Here is a 19339-nt window from a genome sequence, read left to right as displayed (position 1 = left end):
AGGACCCTAAATTTAGAAACCATTCAATGCAGAAGAAATAAGAAATTGAGAACAACATGGGCAGAACACAGGAAAAGATAACGTGAGGAGACAATGAGGGCATCCTGGAAGAATAGGAAACAACAAAAAGACAGATGAAGAACTGAAGTTGTTATCTGGTCCTAGTTGGTTAACACGAAAATAAAGAAAGCACTTGAAAAAATTAATATGGCAAAATTACGGTTTGTTCTGAAAAACAGAAATCTCTCAGTACAGGTGATTCAAACCAGTGCCCAATACCAAGATTTATAGTAAGAAAGGCAGAAAAAAATTCATGCACACAACAAGGATGCTCGTTTTCTCCAAGATCTAACTTGTCCGTAACACATTTTACGAAGAAGAGAAGGATTGTAAATTCGCTACATCCTTTTCAGCGCCATAATAATCTGCCAACCTAAAGTTTTCATCTTCCACAATACACTTTTCATAAATTTTGCTTCTGAATGCTTACCCTTACAAGACACATTCCACGATTCTACACAATAAGTACAGTCAGCTTCTTCTCAACATTTCCAGTCCCTTATTTTGGGTCACCAGTCTGCTACCTCATTTGATTCCATTCACAATAACTTTACCTTCTGTGCCAGCCTCTCCATCTCTGAGTAGGACTAGTAGCCAACGTCCTCATTTATTTGTTGCATATATTTCAATCACTATCTCCCCTTCAGTTTTTTCCCCTGTACGGCTCCCTTTAATGCCACGAAAGCCCCTGATGTCCTAACACACACCTCATCAACCTCTCCATCCCTTGCATCCAGTGGTCGTCAAATTGCGATTTGTGAGCTATGTGCGGTTCTTTGGCCTCCGAGTGGGGTTCTCCTGCAAAATACCACATGCGGGTACACACGTACACTGCTACAGGTATTAATTGTTGCCAATTTAAAGAATTTTTAGTTGAAATGGAGAACGAACACGTTGCTCTTCTGCTGCATAAAAAAGTGCATTTTGAAAGCTATCGTTTGCTTATTAAAAAAAGATGAAATCATTTTTCTAGAGAAGTGTATTCATCATCCAGAACTAACCAGCAATCAGTCGATCCAAAAATTTTATTTCATGGTACAGTGACTAAAGAAAACATCACAAACAGAGATTGCAAAAACATATTATTGGTTGACTGGTTTCAACAAAGCTATGCTGTCATAATTGGATGTACAAGAGGATGGACAAAAGTTGATAGAAAAAAAAAAAATTGACAATCACAATATTTCCACTTGATACTCTGTATTGTTACACAACCTGTACCCTGTACTTTTGAATTTTTTCAACATATAATCCAGCAGTGCCCAAAATTGCTTCACATTGGTATGTCAAATGTGAAAGTATTATGTACACACATATAACATAATTATGGCATGTTCACCACCACCTGGCAACTGACATAAGCAGTGGGAACACGACGACCTGTATGTAAGTCACCAGGTGGCCATGTCGCGGTGGACTCTATCGACGTCTTGTACGTACGATAAAACATTGCTATTTCGTGGTTAAAATTATGTAAGGTTATCATTACACTTTTAACATGATTTGTTTATAATTTTGTATGTATAGCACCATTTCTTTAATTTAAAAAAAAGATATTGTCTGCCCATCATGATGAAAAATTTGAAACATAGCTAAGGACATTCATATGTGAATTGCACCACGACACACAGTACACTAGAATAGATATCCTGCCTGAAGACTATTTTAAAAAAAAATTGTGTGCATTTGGCATATTGCACGTCTAATTCTTGTTCCCGAATGTATGTCATAGATATTTTATCCGACAAAATTATGAAAGATACTTATATTAATTATATGTAAAAATTCCCACACATTTCTGATACAGATTGTATAATAACACATAAATAAAAATTGTACTTAATAATGCATTACAAATTGTACGGAATTATGTAACTATGCTTTATGCTATATACAAGACGATTATATAGTCAACCGTGACAGTGCCACCTGGGGACATACATACAGGTTTATTTATTTATTTATTGGTCCAAGAATCAGTTTTGTAAATTATTTGTACATGTGATGTAGGACAGTGGTAAACCTATTTAGTTTACAACACAGTAGTCATTTTGACTAAATTGTTGACATGATAAAAATGCATAATTATGTAGGTTGATGTACTACATTTCTTCTACATGTGATAATACCAGTTATTAAGTGAGATGACATGATAAGCACAATGTTAACTATATTATGAACTGACAATTAGTGAAATTTGGTAGGTTTACTTATTATGATGTACCATAAACTCAGACAAAGAATAGAAGCAGTGGTCAAGCTAGAATTGTTTTAACTTTATTTTGAATGTATTTAATGTTGGTATGCATTTTAGGTAAGAAGGCAAATGCTTATATAACATAGCTCCAGAATGATAAACTCCTCTTTTGCACAAGTTTGTATTTACTGTGTAGGTTCATCATCTGTCTAGTTTCATATGTGTGTATATCATAGTTGTGTTTGAAGAGATTTTCTTTTTTTAAGATGCGCCCTTTTGTGAAAATTGGTATTTTTTACATATACAAGCAAGCCAGCAGCAATATTTTCAGAGTTTTAAAAAGGGGTCTACAGGAATCCTTACATTTAGCTTTTTTTATCACCCTGATAATCTTTTTCTGTATTTTAAATGGTCCTCGTGTTTTCACCACTTCTGTCAGTTGCCAGCTGGTGGTGAACAAGAACACTTGCAATAGGCACAATACAATTATGTATATAATACTTTTACATTTGACATGCTGATGCGTAGCGATTTTCAAGGTAGTCAGACGTGCATATACAATGTGAAGCAACTATTAACACTGCTGGATAATATGTTGTAAAAATTGAAAGCTATAAGGTATGTTATAACTACACGGGTTATGTAACAACACAGAGTATCAAGTGGTAATATCACAATTGTCAAATGTTTTCCTATCAATTTTTGGGCATCCTCTTGCAAATCCAATGATGACAGCATAGCTCTGTTGACCTTATCAGAAGTAAATTGAGAAGTTGTCTTATTGATGAGAAACTGGAAATGTGCCTCAAATTAAAATCATCATCCTACAAATTTGACTAAAGGAAACTTTCCAAGGAGATGCAAGACAACTGTTCACATTACTGTTTCTCAATCACTGTCATGATTTAATTTTGTGGAGCCCTTACAATTTAGTTTTGTCAATAAATAATACTGTTATTAAGTATGGTATCCAGTATTATTTTATGCACCTATAGTTTAATTTAAAAACTTTTAAGTAAAGTTTATTCAGTTAATTTTAGGGAGTTTTGTGGACTAAAAGAAGATATAGTGCCATGTATTGAAAAGGGTATGTTGAGATGGTTTGGACATACAGAAAAGAGAAATTAAAGGAGAGAGACAAAACTAATACACAAGACAAGTCTGGAAGAAAGAGCCGGAAGGGGTCGAAATGCAAATTAACTGCTACATCTACATCTATACTCTGCAAACCACCGTGTGAGGTTTACAGGAGAGGGTACGTCCCACTGTACCAGTTATTGGGGTTTCTTGCCGTTCTATTAACGTATGGAGCTTCAGTCAGGTTGCGGATGTCAAGCCATAGGACAGCCTAGGAGTACCCTAATTAAATTAGTAAAAATGTACCTATATCACTAAAGTTTAAAAAAATGGCCCTCAAAAGAAATTCCAGATACAGTACTGCCGATATTTGGCTCTGTTGACTGGTTAGCTTTGCTGACCACTGTGCTAGTCAATATTTGCACATCTGCATCCTCTTGTAATACCACATCTGAACCACTTCGATTCTATTCTATTTACTTTTTCCCCATTCACTATTCACTTCCACACAGTGCTGTGCCCAGCAGACAGACATATTTAAACACTGCACAAACTGCACGCTCCTCAAACACAAATGCAGAAGCTAGACGAGTCTGCAAGTCGTGCTGTTGCACTCGACCACGAACGGCACCTGTACGACATCCTACATACGTCGCAAATGTCAGTCATGGTCAGAACACTGTTCTGCATACAGAGTGCATTATGTCAGAGCTGAGCACGTTATGTCGAACATGGGGAAACTGTTGGTGCTCGTAGGTTGGTGCTTCCGTAACCGAGGTAGTCAAAATGTCTGGCGTTTCGAGAGGCACCATATCAAAGACTTATACCACAAAAGAACAACACAGGCAATCGCCATCTACTAATCACAACACAGATAAAATTGTGTTTTGAGTGATCACGAGGCACAGTAACTGAAGGAGATTGGCGAAAAATAAAGAGGACGACAGCTGCAAAAGCCACCGCAGAACTGAATATCGCACCCGTAAATCCTGTCAGCACCGAACACCATGAAGGGAGCTCCAGAAGTGGGGAAATTAAGGAAAGCTGGATTTCCAAAACTACTCGTCAGGAATTCCAAAACTACTAGTCAGTAATGCAAATGCTCGTAACAAGAAAATGTGGTGCTCAAGTCACAAAACCTGGACTATGGAGCGATGGAATAAAGCCGTTAGGTGACCATGTTAGCTGATCACATCCATCCAATGGTAGAATGTTTGTTCACCAATGACAACGCTGTGTTCCACGATGACAGGGGCCCCGTTTACACAGCTTGCACTGTCCAAGTCTGGTTTTGGGAGCACGAAGACGAGGCAATTTAGAATGTTAATTTGGCACAGTAATGTGTTGTGTCCACAGTTTTGTCCACCACCTGTACACGCTCCATTTAGAGTCTACATTTGATGCTAGCGGATCTCTACTAGTGAGGAATGCCCTATTTGCCTGTGCTGATCTGCTTATTTCCCTCTGGCTGTATCCATCTATTTCTGTGAACCCCAATTTTTACATTAAGGTAGTCAATCATCTGATTTCTGCTACTGCTCAAAACTATCATCTTTTTCCGGGTTCCAAAGCACAATCGGAAAAAACTGAGCCCTTATATGATAATTTTGTTGTCTGTCTGGTGTCGGTGTAAAATCCTTTTTCTGAGGACAACTTATCAAGTTGAAACTTATGTCACATATTAAGGTCAACAGTGGCTCGGCAACATACAAAAGTGACGCTTCTAAGTCACTGTAATCAAAAGATACAGTCATTTACATCACATACTTCGATCAGAAAATTTTTAATTTTAATTTTATCATACAAAAAAATATTTCTCTTCTCATTTGTTTTGCAGTTTCAGATTTGAAACTACACACATCAAAATTAGTTCTGCAGCGCCCCAGTTCCCAGAACTCCTGAAGATAGTTGTGGCTGTGGCTACTGTATCGCAGACACAGCCCCTTTGACTGTTCAGAGATATCACTAAACCCATTCAAAGATGCAAACAACCATGCACGAGCAGGACCTATTAGACGAATGGGGCCCGACAGCCGATTAGTTGCAGTCATTCCACCAGGAAAGAGATACACAAATCATGCTGTCCGTCGTTCAACCATGAATAGACGGTCAATACTGCGGTTCAATAGCATCCGCATTGTTACTTTGTGCCAGTAAGGACTCTCAACAAGGGAAGTGTCCAGGTGTCTCGGAGTGAACCAAAGCGATGTTGTTCGGACACAGAGGAGATATAGAGAGACAGGAACTGTCAATGACCTGCCTCGCTCAGGCTCCCCTAGGGCTACTACTGCAGTGGATGACCACTACCTACGAGCCACAGGACATCGTGTTACAACTCAAACTGTGTGCAATAGGCTGCATGATGCGCGGCTTCACTTCCAACGTCCACGGCAAGGCCCATCTTTGCAACCACGACACCATGTTGCGTGGTACAGATGGGCCCAACAACATGCTGAATAGACCACTTAAAACTGACATCACATTCCCTTCACCAATGAGTGTCGCATATGCCTACAACCAGTTAATCGTCAGAGACATGTCTGGAGGCAATCTGGTCAGGCTGAACACCTTATACACACTGTACAGCGAATGCAGCATGGTGGAGGTTCTCTGCTGTTTTGGGGTGGCATTATGTGCGGCCGTCGTACGCAACTGGTGGTCACGGAAGGCGCCATAACGGCTGTACGATACGTGAATGCCACCCTCCAATCCACAGTGCAACTGTATCGGCAGCATATTGGTGAGGCATTTGTCTTCACGGATGACAATTCACACTCCCATCGTGCACATCTTGTGAATGACTTCCTCTAGGATCACGACATCGCTCGAGTAGAGTGGCCAGCATGTTCTCCAGACACGAACCCTGTTGAATATGCCTGGGATAGATTGAAAAGGGCTGTCTATGGACAATGTGACCCACCAACCACTCTGAGGGATCTACGTCAAATCGCAGTTGAGGAGTGGGACAATCTGGACCACCACTGCCTTGATGAAGTTGAGGATAGTATGCCACGACAAATACAATTATGCATCAATGCAAGAGGACGTGGTACTGGTACTAGAGGTACTGATGTGCACAGCAATCTGGACCACTAACTCTGAAGGTCTCGCTGTATGGTGGTACAACATGCAATATGGAGTTTTCGTGACCAACAAAAAGGGCAGAAATGATGTTTATGTTGATGTCTATTCCAATTTTCTGTACAGGTTCCAAAACTCTCGGAGCCATTGTAACGTAAAACTTTTTTTGATGTGTGTAAAACATTCTCGAAAGACTCTGAGCCTCTCGGACCAATATCTCGGCAGTACGAATGTCGATAACGGGCAAAATAGACGAGATCCTCGAATACCCGAATTACGAACAGTCTATATGCATAACTGGGCAACGCCCTTGCCGCAGTGGATACACCGGTTCCCGTGAGATTACCGAGGTTAAGCGCTGTCGGGCATGGCCGGCACTCGGATGGGTGACCATGCGGGCCGACAGGCGCTGTTGCCAGTTTTGGGGGTGCACTCAGCCTTATGATGCCAATTGAGGAGCTACTCGACCGAATAGTAGCGGCTCCAGTCAAAGAAAACCATCATAACGACCGGGAGAGCGCTGTGCTGATCCCACGCCCCTCCTATCCACATCCTCACCTGAGGATGACACGGCGGTCGGATGGTCCCGATGAGCCACTTGTGGCCTGAAGACGGAGTGCTTTTTATACGCATAGCTAAGTTTTTATGGAATCCTCAGTGTGTTTGTTGTACTCACACCTGGCCAATTTTTAAGTTTAATCTGATTCTGCCCTCTACGTCACTTACTCCGTTCGACAGCTCCTGCACACCTTCTCCATCTTCACACAGTACGGCAACCTTGAGGCCACAAAACAGCGCCACAGGACTCTGTCCTACCTGGCCGGGTGCTCCTCGGCAATGTGTGTCGCCAGCGCGACCTTCCCCGCCAGCAGTATGCGGCAGTGCGGACGGGCCGGCACATGTGACGAGTCGGGAGTCGCACTCGGAGCCGAGGCCTCAGCAGCCGCTGTGGACTCTGACGAGCCAACACCGCCACCCGCCGCTCCTGCGTCGCCTGTCTCTGGCCGGCCGTCCGATTCGCGACAGCACTCGGACTCTGTGGATAGGAACGGACACATTACAATGAGGAAGAATGAGTTTTTCCTTCCTGATGAGATTTATCTAAACTTATATACAACTATTGATTTGTTAATTTGACTCTAGTCACTTCCACCACCCACACTTTTGGAGAAATAGTGTTTAGAGCATTTGCATGTACTAGGTGTGATCAACAACACAATGACTAATTTTCAAACAATGGAAAACCTGTGTGTGTGTGTGTGTGGAGGGGGGGGGGGGGGGGGGGGGCAGTTGTTGTGCCTACCTGTGGCTCAGCATCTCTGCCATGTGCTGGGTAGCAACTATCCTTTTCATAAAAACTGTTAGTGAATGATTTTATCAGAAACAAAGTAAGCTTAGATGGAGTGTGATTTAATCTTCTTCAAAATACTGTCCTCAGCCGGCAATGCACTTGTCCCAATGTCAAATGTGCGACTGCATGCATTTCTGGAAGGCTTCTTTTGGAACGGCATTCAGTCGCTCTGTCGTTGCCCCCTCAATGTCAGAAATGGAGTCAAAACGTTTTCCTTTATGCACGGCTTCAATCTTAACTTCTATTAGATTCTATGCATTACAGCGTACACTGTCAGTATGTAATTGGAGATTAACTGTTGCAGCTCTTCTTACAAAACTGCAGTTACATTATACAAAGTTTTAATGTTCACACGTGAGTGGGACAGCAAAGCTAGAGTTAAGTCATCAGTTTATAAGAGTGTTGCCCAAGCATGAACACTATGAACATGCAATAAAGAATGCTTGGATCCGAAGAAAATATTCTTGCCTACACTGATGTAAAATTAAGTTTGAGAAAAAAAAAATGAAGGCTAGAAATCACAAGGGAAACAATAAAAGCAGGAAATATCATTGGAACTCAGAAATGGAATTTCACGATAAGACAGAAATTTGAGGTTTCATTATAATGAAAGGGAAAGGTAGGGTTGGAGGCATTTAAAGTACTTGACACGAATTATCATTTCCACAAACTGTCCATTTCCATGAACGGACAGAGGCAGACAGCGTTTGTTGGTAATGAGGATCACCCTGTGGCTAAACATGCCTCGGTGCACAGCCAGCACATCTCGGCACAGTGTTACACCGTCCGGGTTATCTGGATACTTCCCATTAACACCAACCTGTCAGAACTCCGAAGATGGGAACTTGCCCTTCAATATATCCTCTCTTCCAGTTACCCACCAGGCCTCAACATCCACTAATTTCAAGTTGCCGCCGCTCGTACCTCACCTGTCATTCGACAACATATTTGCCTCTGTACTTCCGCCTCGACTGACATCTCTGCCCAACCTCTTTGCCTTACATATGTATGCTGGTGTCTGTATAAGTGCGGATGGATAAGTGTGTGTGTGTGCACAAGTGTATACCTGTCCCTTTTTCCCCCTAAGGCAAGTCTGTCCGCTCCCAGTATTGGAATGACTCCTTACCCTCTCCTTCCCTCTTCCTGATGAAGAAACCTTGGGTTGTGAAAGGTTGAAATTTGTGTGTGTGTGTGTGTGTGTGTGTGTGTGTGTGTGTGTGTGTGTGTTTTATTGTCTCTATCAACATGCCAACACTTTCATTTGGTAAGTTACAGAATCTTTGTTTTTAAATATATTTTTCTCACGTGGAATGTTTCCCTCTATTATATTCATATCAAAAAATAATCTAACAACTTTAATAAAGAGCAGTCTCACCATGGAAGGGTTTATGCAATCAGTATTAGAGCAGTTTGCTTCAATGAAAAAGAACCAGAAAAAGCCAACGCAGGAAACAGGGAAATGGATCTATAGCACTGCATCCCGGTTTTTAGGCTGGTGGAATTGTGAAAAGGATATTCGCTTGTTAACCTCGGAAAGATAGGGGAAAATGCAAGTTGAGATCGCAAGTTCGAGAGTGTCTACCTGGACTAAGTTGCCCTTAACTTTGCCTTTGAGGGTAGGGGAACAGTAAACAAGCTGAAGGAGGTTACACTCAAGATATCTCCATGTGAGGATGTTAAGCTGCCGGACGAGACACGACAGGAACTCTTCGAGATTGCGAAGATATCGATGGCGCTACCTACCTAGACTACAGGGCAGTTAGAATTAAATTGCAGCTACTCACAGAGACCCACTTTGAACTGTAATTACTGTATGGCAGAAAAGTGTGGTAGATCGATTTACACTTGAAAAAAATTAATTCCAATTTCAGCCACCAGGTGCAAAGCTGCCACTGTCAATGCAAGAAAGAAACTTTGCTGGCAGATTAAAACTATGCGCATGACTGAGACTCGAACTCGGGATCTTTCCCTTTCTCGGATAAGTGCTCTACCAACTGAGCTACCCGAGCACAACTCATGACGCATCATCACAGCTTTACTTCCGCCAGTACCTCGTCTCCTACCTTTCGAACCTCACACGAGGTCTCCTGCAAAATTTGTGGGACTAGCACTCCAGGAAGAAAGGATACAGCAGAGATACAGCTCAGCCACATTTTGGGGAATGTTTCCAGAACGTGATTTTCACTCTGCAGCAGAATGTGCACCGATACGAAAATTCCTGGCAAATAATACTGTGCGCCAAACCGAGACTCTAACCCGAGACCTTTGCCTTCTGTGACTAAGTGGTGTGTGACGAGGTACTAGTGGAAGTAAGGCTGTGACAAGTTGCGAGTTGTACTCGGTCGGTAGGACACTTTACCGTGAAAGGCAAAGTTTTTAAGTTTCTGTCTAGGTGTAGCACAGTTTTAATCTGTCACGAAGTTTCACATACAGAAATGAATCAGGAATGTGCCACGCGCAGAAAAGGTCAAACAAGTGAGAGAGGGATAATGTCGATTTTATTATTAACTGCTGCTTACACAATTTGTTCAATACGAGCACCGGAGACACTGACGAGACGCCGCATCCGTAAAACGGTGCGATTTACTGTCACTCACAGTAGTTCTGGTGTAATCTGAGCAATGTGTTCCAGTTTACTGGTCTTCAGATCAGGTAGAGACCAAATGTGTCCCTGGTAAACACTTTCTTTCATATGTCCCCAGAGCCAAAATCCATTACAGATTCAGATTAGGTAACCTTGCAGGCCACGTATCTGGAAAACCTACGGAGATCGCACTTTCGTGGAAGCTTGCGTTAAGCAGATCTTTCACTAGGTGAGCGACAAGATGTGTCACCCGCCCTTGCAAGGAAACGGTGGTTTTCCGCACAACTGTGCTCTTCCAAACCAGGAATCAGATGCCATACAAGGAGGCCTCGGTAATGTGACATCTTCGAGTGTATTCTCTTCCTAGAAGAACAGACCGAGAATAAAGGTGTTGGTAAATCCACATCTCAGTCACATACGGCAAGAACAACGTTTCTCCGTGAAGAACAAGCAGTTGGATTGGAAGTTCTGTGTATTCAGTTGCTGCACCGTCTGCATCTCGTTCAGGTACCAGTGTGAAACTTTCCGCACTGTTTGCTGGCTGTTGACTCTGGGACAGAATCTGCACGATCGGTAGCACGACTCGGGCCACATGTCACACGGTCAGTTACAACGACAGCAACCTCGTCGACGCCTGTAACAATACGAGTCAAGACAGATGTAACGGAACTTTAATAGCGTATTTGCCTCTATTGGTTACGGTAGAGAGATCCATCTTTCTGTCCTGTCTGTGTATTTATATATAATATTCCATGAATAAAGGTTGGGTGAGTGTAAAGCTATTGTTAAAAACGCTCGCCGTGCAATTTGTTACAATTTGGTCGGTCATAATATAAATAACATGCTTTTGAATACAATTAAAATAAAACAGCGGTACCTGTTTAGTGTTATTGGAAATAGTATGTAGTAAATTAATGAGTAAGGTAGCCGATCCTATAAGAGGTGGTAAAATTGGGCATATTGAGGTGTTTTGCTTTATATCGACGAAGCCGATGATAGAGTGTCATTTTTCATTTACTCTTAGAAATAAACAAGTAAAGAAGTGCTAATTATGCGTTGTGAAAAAATATAGGGGCGAGTTTTAAATAACTAAGGTATATGATCAGAGTAACAAAAGGACATTTAGTTACACGAAAACGCGGATAGCAAAGTGTGGCCATTAAATTGAGTACATCTACAGGGCGGTCAATTTCGGAATAAATCTATACGCATCTCACGAGGGACGTGGTATTGAGACCTTTATTATTATTATTATTATTATTATTATTATTATTATATCGCAGAAAGCTGGCTCCAATTTATGCAAAGGAGAAAAACATTAACTTTTATGTGAACCCTTAATATTAGCAGACTCGAGAGAAAACTGTGTAATTGTCTTACACCTAACAAACATTCTTGGAGGGCGGTGGCTAAACTAGAAGAGTCAATAACAAAATACTGTATCATTATCATTGACTGTTGGTGTCGACCAACCAAAACTGTTTGTCAAAGGGTTTCAATGGAACTTGTGAGTTAGGGTTCAGGGACTCGCATATACTCTACATCAGAGTGTGAGTGAGTCATGAATGTGAAATAAAACTGTGAACGAAGTTACGTTAAATGAAACAGAAGAAACAAGACAGTTTGGTCGTATCTGTTATTATTCCATAAACTGTAACATTTCTTCTCATTGTACGAAGCCTTTACAGACGATCCTTATGACAATTTGCTTCGAAGGGATCTCGTTATGAGTTAAGTTTCTGGGACCTGGTCAAGAGCGGGTAGTTCGTAGATCCTAACTATTGCAGCTTTTTTGGAATCAGGTGCTACCGTAACCTTGTGTGTTGTCAATGACTTAAGGTTACCATATCTCGTGCTCTAAGATCGCGCCTTTCCACTCGGTATAACGGTGCCTCACGGCAACGACGACAATGCCGACGACGGAGGAAGGTACAGTAGACACTTCCCACCAGGATAGGACGCCTTCCTCTTCCAGGTGCCACACGGAGGTCAATCGTGTTTTTTAATATCGTTATCATCTTCTTTATTCCATTTTATGATGTCGGGCATCTCCTCAAACCTTTCAGTCGGCAATACTCTCTCAGTGCAACACTATAATTGCTGCAGTTCACATCTGACAGTTTCACTTCTTCTCGATAGCCGTACTGTTTACGTTTTGTCAAATGATAGTGTGGATGTCATATCGTCATACCAACAGTGTAAAGTGCCAGATTTGCATCTCGTAGCAAAAATTGGCGCCAAATTTTTCTGGTGAAAATTGGTTCCTCTACCACGTTTCACTGGCATACTGTAAGTATAATCCATACTGGACATCTGTAAGTTGCTGTATCGTAATTACAATCACCTGATACTTATAAATGTTCTTCGAAAGATCTTGTCTGAGAAAGCATGGATGCAGAACCAGAGAGTTGGGACAGGTGGCTGGAGCATAATTAACTAGAATGCTGCATCTGATGGCCAACCCCTGTGGTGTAAGACGGTGAGAAATACCGGAAGGTAATGTCAACTCGGTACCTAAACTGTATTCAGGGTCTATACACATTACTGTCAGGTGATTAAGGGTGTCAGAAGCGACGACGGTGGCAAGCCGGTCGACACAAGTGTCGCAGATGAACCTGCGACTCAGTGGAGGAGCTACTGCTGCCGTGAGTTGCCTTCTGGGAAGACACGAGGTGGACGTGAACCTTTCTGTACACAGGGAGTGCGTCGAGCCTCAGAGGAATCTGAGGTAAACAGATTTACACTCGAAATCCAAAAATCTGACACAGATTTCCATTACGAATGAAGTGTCATTTGTACTGATGGCGAACTTCTGTTCCAGGAATTTTGTGAGTGTCAGGGCGAAATAGTGCAAGGAAGAAAGCACGAGGGAATGTGCAGTGGCCTTACGAGAACAGTGCTCCTCCTTCCCAGGAAGTGAGGAGACGGGTAGACAGCTGCGTGCAGCACAAAGGACAACTTCCAGTTACCTGTGACGCCAATGCCCACGACTCGGTACGGGGAAGCGACAATACCGACAACGTATCCACTCTAATATCTACCGGGGAGCAACCTAGAGATCTCGACCTACCAATAAGAATGGAAGAAGTAACTGACATAACTTTTGGGTCTATCTTAATGGCTCGTTGCTTCAAACGACGGCATGTGGCAATGGAGCTATCCCTATCTAACCACAGGTAAATTAAGTTTGGGGTCGAAACGGGTGTTAAACAGAACACAGCCTATAGGTATCGTAGGAAAACAGCATTGTTTGAAGTCAGAACTTTGATAATGAAACCAGTAAATTTTGAGGAAATGGCAGATACAGCGGCATGTGCAGCTACACACTCACATTTAGAAAGCTGCCCAATCACAGAGAAGCGCACAAACAGAAGTGTATCTCGCGTTGAGTAATAATGTCGAATTGTAAAAGAAGAAGATAAGGAGAATGTTCCACTTTACAAGGAGGAAAGGACAAAGAGTAAAATACGGGGAGGCACACGCCAAAAATGACGTCGCAATTAAGCGAGCAAAACGATCGACCCGAAAGGTGCTACGCGAGGAGGCGGAAGTTACAGCTGTCAGTGTCACGCTTCCCGAGATCCTCGCAAGAATACCACAAATCCAGGACGACAGTGTACAAGACTCGCTTCCCGCAACGCACTCTGCCAGGTAATGGAGACTGAGATTCGGTCCCAGAGATGTATACTGGTTTACAGGTAACTTACATGCGATCTGGGAGCAGTGAGCAGTGGAAACATTTCCATGTTCACATCACCACAACCACCTGGAACTTTTCTGGCTCTATTGCAACAAGCAGGACAGGGCTTAACTCTTTTGCTGCTACAGATGTCCTCTCTGCATTCAGTGTCCAATGTGACACTCGATATGGCTGCACTGCTTCCAAATATTGGTGCCTGTGCCGAGAGATGGTGTTCTGACCGATATTAATACTTATTGTAAGAAAACAGTTAGGTAAAAAAAATGATTTTTGTACATCTTACAGTCCGATATCTTCCATCGATAAAGAACTGAATTTCTTTTAGTTGTACATCACACGTACTGGGCTGCATCGATAAATTTTGGGTGTGGTTGATTTTAGCTCATACATTACACGAAATGAAATATAGATTAACTATCAAAATGTTATTTAAAATTGAGAGCAGGATGATATCTCATTTCATTCTCAAGTTACTGATTTTTACATCAGATGAACGGTCGTTCACAATGTACTCACTGCCAAAATCATCACATTTCACAAAATACTAAAGATATTGACACAAGGTGTTTTTTTTCCTTTTTTTCCAAATTATAGTATTCAAAGAGGCACAAACACTGCACGACAAATATCTGAAACTTTTTTATTCACTGAGATTTGGAAGTAAATGGTCCACGCCAGTCAGGGGTCGGCAACCCGGGACGCGAACAGTACTGAAGGAAAACACGAACAGTGTGTACATAGTATTTACTGTCAGTCTAGCACCATTCATAATGCTCAGAGGACAGTGAGGGTTATTTTCAATCCAAAACTAGGGAAAACTGATCATACCGAGGCCAAGGATAGGAGACCGATCAGTTTGTCCCTCCTGCAGTGTGGTTTCAGCTCTCTGAGACTGCAGACATGTGTGCTACTTGCAATTTTGTGTGTGTGTGTGTGTGTGTGTATACTGCGGACAAAGGCTTCAATGGCCGAAAGCTATCATTGTATGAATCTTTTTGTTGTGCCTATCGTGACTCAGCAACTCCGCTATATGGTGAGTAGCAACTTTCCTTCTCTGGTATCATTACATTCTACTCCATCATTTGTTAGAAGTATTATGGAGACCACTGCCAATTGTTATTAAAACCAGCAGACTAATTTTGAACCACAATTCTCTCAAATCTTAGTCTAGCTAACACGCCTTCTAGAATTTCAATCTCTATTACCATTCTACATAGGGGAGAACCAAAGACAACGAAAGACAACTATACATCAACAATAACAGGAGTGTCACAGAGGAAAATTAAGATAAGCTAATTTGAAATGATATTACAATATGACAGATGGCGATGCCTAGGAGTGACAGACAGAGTGAGGACAATTCGCGGCTATTTGCCGGTGATGCTGAGACATACGGGATCCTCGAGTGACTGTAGGAATATATAGGACGAGTGAGACAAACTTGCAGCTTGCTCTAAATGTAGAAAATTAAAAGTTAGTGCGGGTTAGTAGGAAAAACAATGCTGCAACATTTGAATATGGCATTAGTAGGGTGGGTTTTGACACAACCACATCAATTAAATACCTGGGTGTAACACTGCAAAGCGATACAGAATGGAATGAGCACAACAGGTATGTAGTAGGGAAGGTGAATGCTCGACTTCATTTTATTGGGGGAATTTTGGGGAAGTGTAGCTCATCCATAAAGGAGTCAGAGTACAGACGCTAGTGCTACGCATTTGTGAGTACTGTTCGAGCATTCGGGATCCTTACCAGGTCAGATTAAAGGAAGACGTCGATGCAATTCACAACTGCACCGCCAGATTTGTTACCAGTAGTTTTGGTCAGCAGGCGGGGCTACTACTGAGATGCTTCACGACATCAAATTAAGGTCCCTGCAAGGCACTACTGCACAGATTTAGAGAACTGGTATTCGAGGCTGATAGCAGAACGATTCTGCTGCTGCCGATGTACATTTCGTGAAAGGACCACAGAGGTAACAGAAATGAGTGCTCGTGCGGAGGCTCTCGGTCAGTCATTTTTCTCTCGCTCTCTCTGCGAGCGGAACAGGAAAGACAATGACCAGCAGTGTAACCAGATATCCTCCGCCGTGCACCGTACACCAGTTGTGGAGTACCTACGTAGAGGTGGATATAGTATGGAGTAGTGGAATGTTATTGATTTGATACACTAACAGTTCATGGACCAGTACGCCAAAACCAGACAAAACTTTTTAAGGATTGGATTTTTAGCAGACTTACTCGCAAATTTTAATTAAAGGAAAAAAGTGAATGAGGTCAGGATTTAATATCCCACCCATTACGAGATCATTAGAAACTGATCAAAATCTTGTATTGGGCTATGTTGGGATAGAATATTAGTTATGGCTTCTTCCCAATGCTGGAGTACAAATAGGTATACTTCCTGGAGACGAACTAATTTTTGGAGATCTCAATTTAAAGCTGGGGACTATATTTGATAAAATTGTGCTTTCTTTCCCACTGTGTTCTGCATTAGCAATCTACTGAAATGCCAGTGTGGTAAAATTACAGAAGCCCAAATAGATACATACCAATTAGGGTAAATGGGCTGTCACTGTGGTGAAGCAACAGAAACAAGACCATATGTTGAATTAAGAAACCCTGTTGTGGGTTAAGCTGACACACTGCACTGAATGTGTTTTGCAGTAGTTGTAAATATTGAAAATTGCACGGCGAGGAAAAAAGCGGACTACTGACTGTATTGGAAATAAACAAATAAATAAGCTGTAGATGTCAAATAGAAAATAAAAGTAGCTCTAAAATTACAAAACAACGGATTTTTTCAAAAAAATGTCTTAGGTTGGACACCACACAAAGGCAAAACAATTTCAATATTAGGGAAGAAAAATGGCGGGCGAAATATAGACAAAATTCTATACAACACTTTCGCTCAGTTGTAATGTTTGCAAGTGATGCTTGGGCAACAATAAAAAAAAGGATACACCAAGAAACCAGGAATTGGAAACACGAGCTGATATCAAAAGCAAATATGAAAATAAGAGCAGAATTAAGACTAATGTCTTTGAATGAAAAGGTACAAGAATATAGAAGAATACAGAAACACTGTACCATCAGGATGTCGTATAATGACACACTACCAAAAGTACTATGCAAATACCAATCGACGGACAAAGGAACACCAGAAGATATAGACAATAAGGGAAAGAATTAGACTATTTTATAGGCCACATACGAGCAAAATGGGCAGAGGCAGAAGAAAACTGCGACCACAATTTCCTACGACATTAAATGTCCATCGTGCAATGGAATTAATAATTTGGGTGTTCCTAATTGTTAAAAATGCATTTACTGCAGGAGGACAATAGTTTCTTTTTTCTTCATTAACGTGACACTACAATTAAGCATTCTCTAAAAACCAATATAGTTATTGGAATTCTGAAGAAAAGAAGAGTGTCGCATACATAAAAAACACACTCACGAGTACTTTATCGAAAAAACAGAATTGAAGAAGATATGGAAAGTATTCTTGGAAGCTGACTATCAACAGCCATCAAGTAATGTATAAAATGCACGTCTGACCATCAGCTGCTTTTATTTTAAACACAAATATCTACCACTTTCAGTCGTAGACCATCTTCACAGATAAGTGTCAAAATGATTTAAGCTACAACATTACATTTGTCATTATTTAAATCACGTGTAGAGCATGTCTCGGATATCAATATACAACACAGTACTCTGTATTGCTCTATGTATAGTTGTTATGTTTGCTGCCTTTAAAGTCCTGTGTCATATACTGGTAAACGTGGTATGCTCTACACATAATTTAAGTAATGACAAATGTAATTTTGTGGCTTAAACCATTTTAACACTTATCAGTGAGGATGGTCCACGACTGAAACTGGTCGCATTTCAGTTTAAAATAAAAACAGCTGTAATGTCCCTACATAATGTAATATGACTCTAATATTCCAGCTGCGAGTACCAGTGATGATGCAATTTATTTATTAAGTGTGTAGCTAGAGATACAACATTTATCACGACTGAAATTTACACCTGTATGTCTAGATTACGAATGTAGTCTACAGTTTGTGGAGCCGTGAGAGTAAATTCACTAGCACTGACATTATACTTTCTTGTCCTACAATCAGTAATGATGTGCTGGATCGTCTGTTGTGTAGCACAGCAGCCACACTCGGATGTTGAAGTGCGAGGCTGCACAATTCCCACGGTCAGTTCGGATTCTGTTTAGTGTGGACCACTGTCTGCGAGGGAGGTCGAAACCAGGTGGCAACATCATCTTCACAGGAGGCATTGTCGGGCAGCATTTGTCATTAAGTCTCTTCTGCCGCTCAATGGTAGTTTGGTAGTTGCTGTTTCTCAAGTTCGTGCCATCTCTTGTTGGCGGTTTTCTCGAACACAGGTGATTAGTATTTGCGTTGCTGGTGTCAGAATGTATCGGTAGTTCTGAATTGTCCATTATTTTGTTTAATTCTCTTAAGAGAACATCTTTACATCTGAGATCTGGCAGAGGGGTACAAATTAGTACTGCTAGCCAGTGTATGGGAGTATATTTGATTGTGCTGATTATAAGTCGCATTACAATATTTAGTTGGGTATCTGTGATATTTGTTTGGGCACTACTGAGCCGGACAGCAGCTGAGTAGACCGACCCTAGAGCTAAGCATCGCAGAGTTGTGGCTGTAGATCCCCGAGTTGTTCCACACAGTTTATGAATTGTGTTGTTGCAAGTTCTTATTTTTGCAGCAACATTTTGGAGATGATGCTTGAAAGACAGCTTTCTATCCCCCAGGTATTTAGGGTATCTGTTGTGTCTCAGTTGCCGGTTGTCTGTGCACACCTTTAACTCCCTATTAGCCATATTGTAGTTTAGATGAAAGCAACAAACTTCAATTTCACTGGTGTTTGGTTTGAGTCCCCACTTTTTGAAATACTGATTCAGCTTCTCGAGGTCTTCTGTCAGGATCTCTTCCGTTTGTTCAACGGTTTCTTTTCTGATAGCAATTGCACAGTCATCTGCATATCAGAATTTCCTTGAAAGCATCTCTGGCATGTCTGAAATGTACAGACTAAACAACAAGGGACCAAGAACCGACCCTCGAGGTAGCCCGTCGTTCTGTGATCTTTTATTGCTTACATTTTCCCCCTTATACACACGGAATTGTCTTTGGCTCAACAAGGTGTTCAAAAGGTGTGCAGTTCTTCTACATGGGATAACATTAAGGAGCTTGTAGAGTACTCCATCTTTCCATACTGTAACGTAGGCCGCTGATAAATCTATTAATGC

At 41.5% G+C, this 19339-nt stretch overlaps 1 protein-coding gene across 1 annotated transcript in view; it reads right to left on the bottom strand.

The window, feature by feature from the left end:
* LOC126295269 (uncharacterized) overlaps positions 1 to 19339 on the bottom strand; it is a 254583-nt gene that overhangs the window by 96510 nt on the left and 138734 nt on the right. Inside the window, exon 16 of the mRNA XM_049987697.1 lies at positions 7232 to 7451. Within this exon, the coding sequence (XP_049843654.1) occupies positions 7232 to 7451 (220 nt within the window). The remainder of the gene's footprint in view (positions 1 to 7231; positions 7452 to 19339) is intronic.

This window comes from Schistocerca gregaria, chromosome 11 (genome assembly GCF_023897955.1).
Source record: "Schistocerca gregaria isolate iqSchGreg1 chromosome 11, iqSchGreg1.2, whole genome shotgun sequence".
In the NCBI taxonomy this organism is placed as follows: Eukaryota; Metazoa; Arthropoda; class Insecta; order Orthoptera; family Acrididae; genus Schistocerca; species Schistocerca gregaria.
Note: the sequence above shows the minus strand (reverse complement) of the source record. Positions and strands in the feature narration are given on the sequence as shown.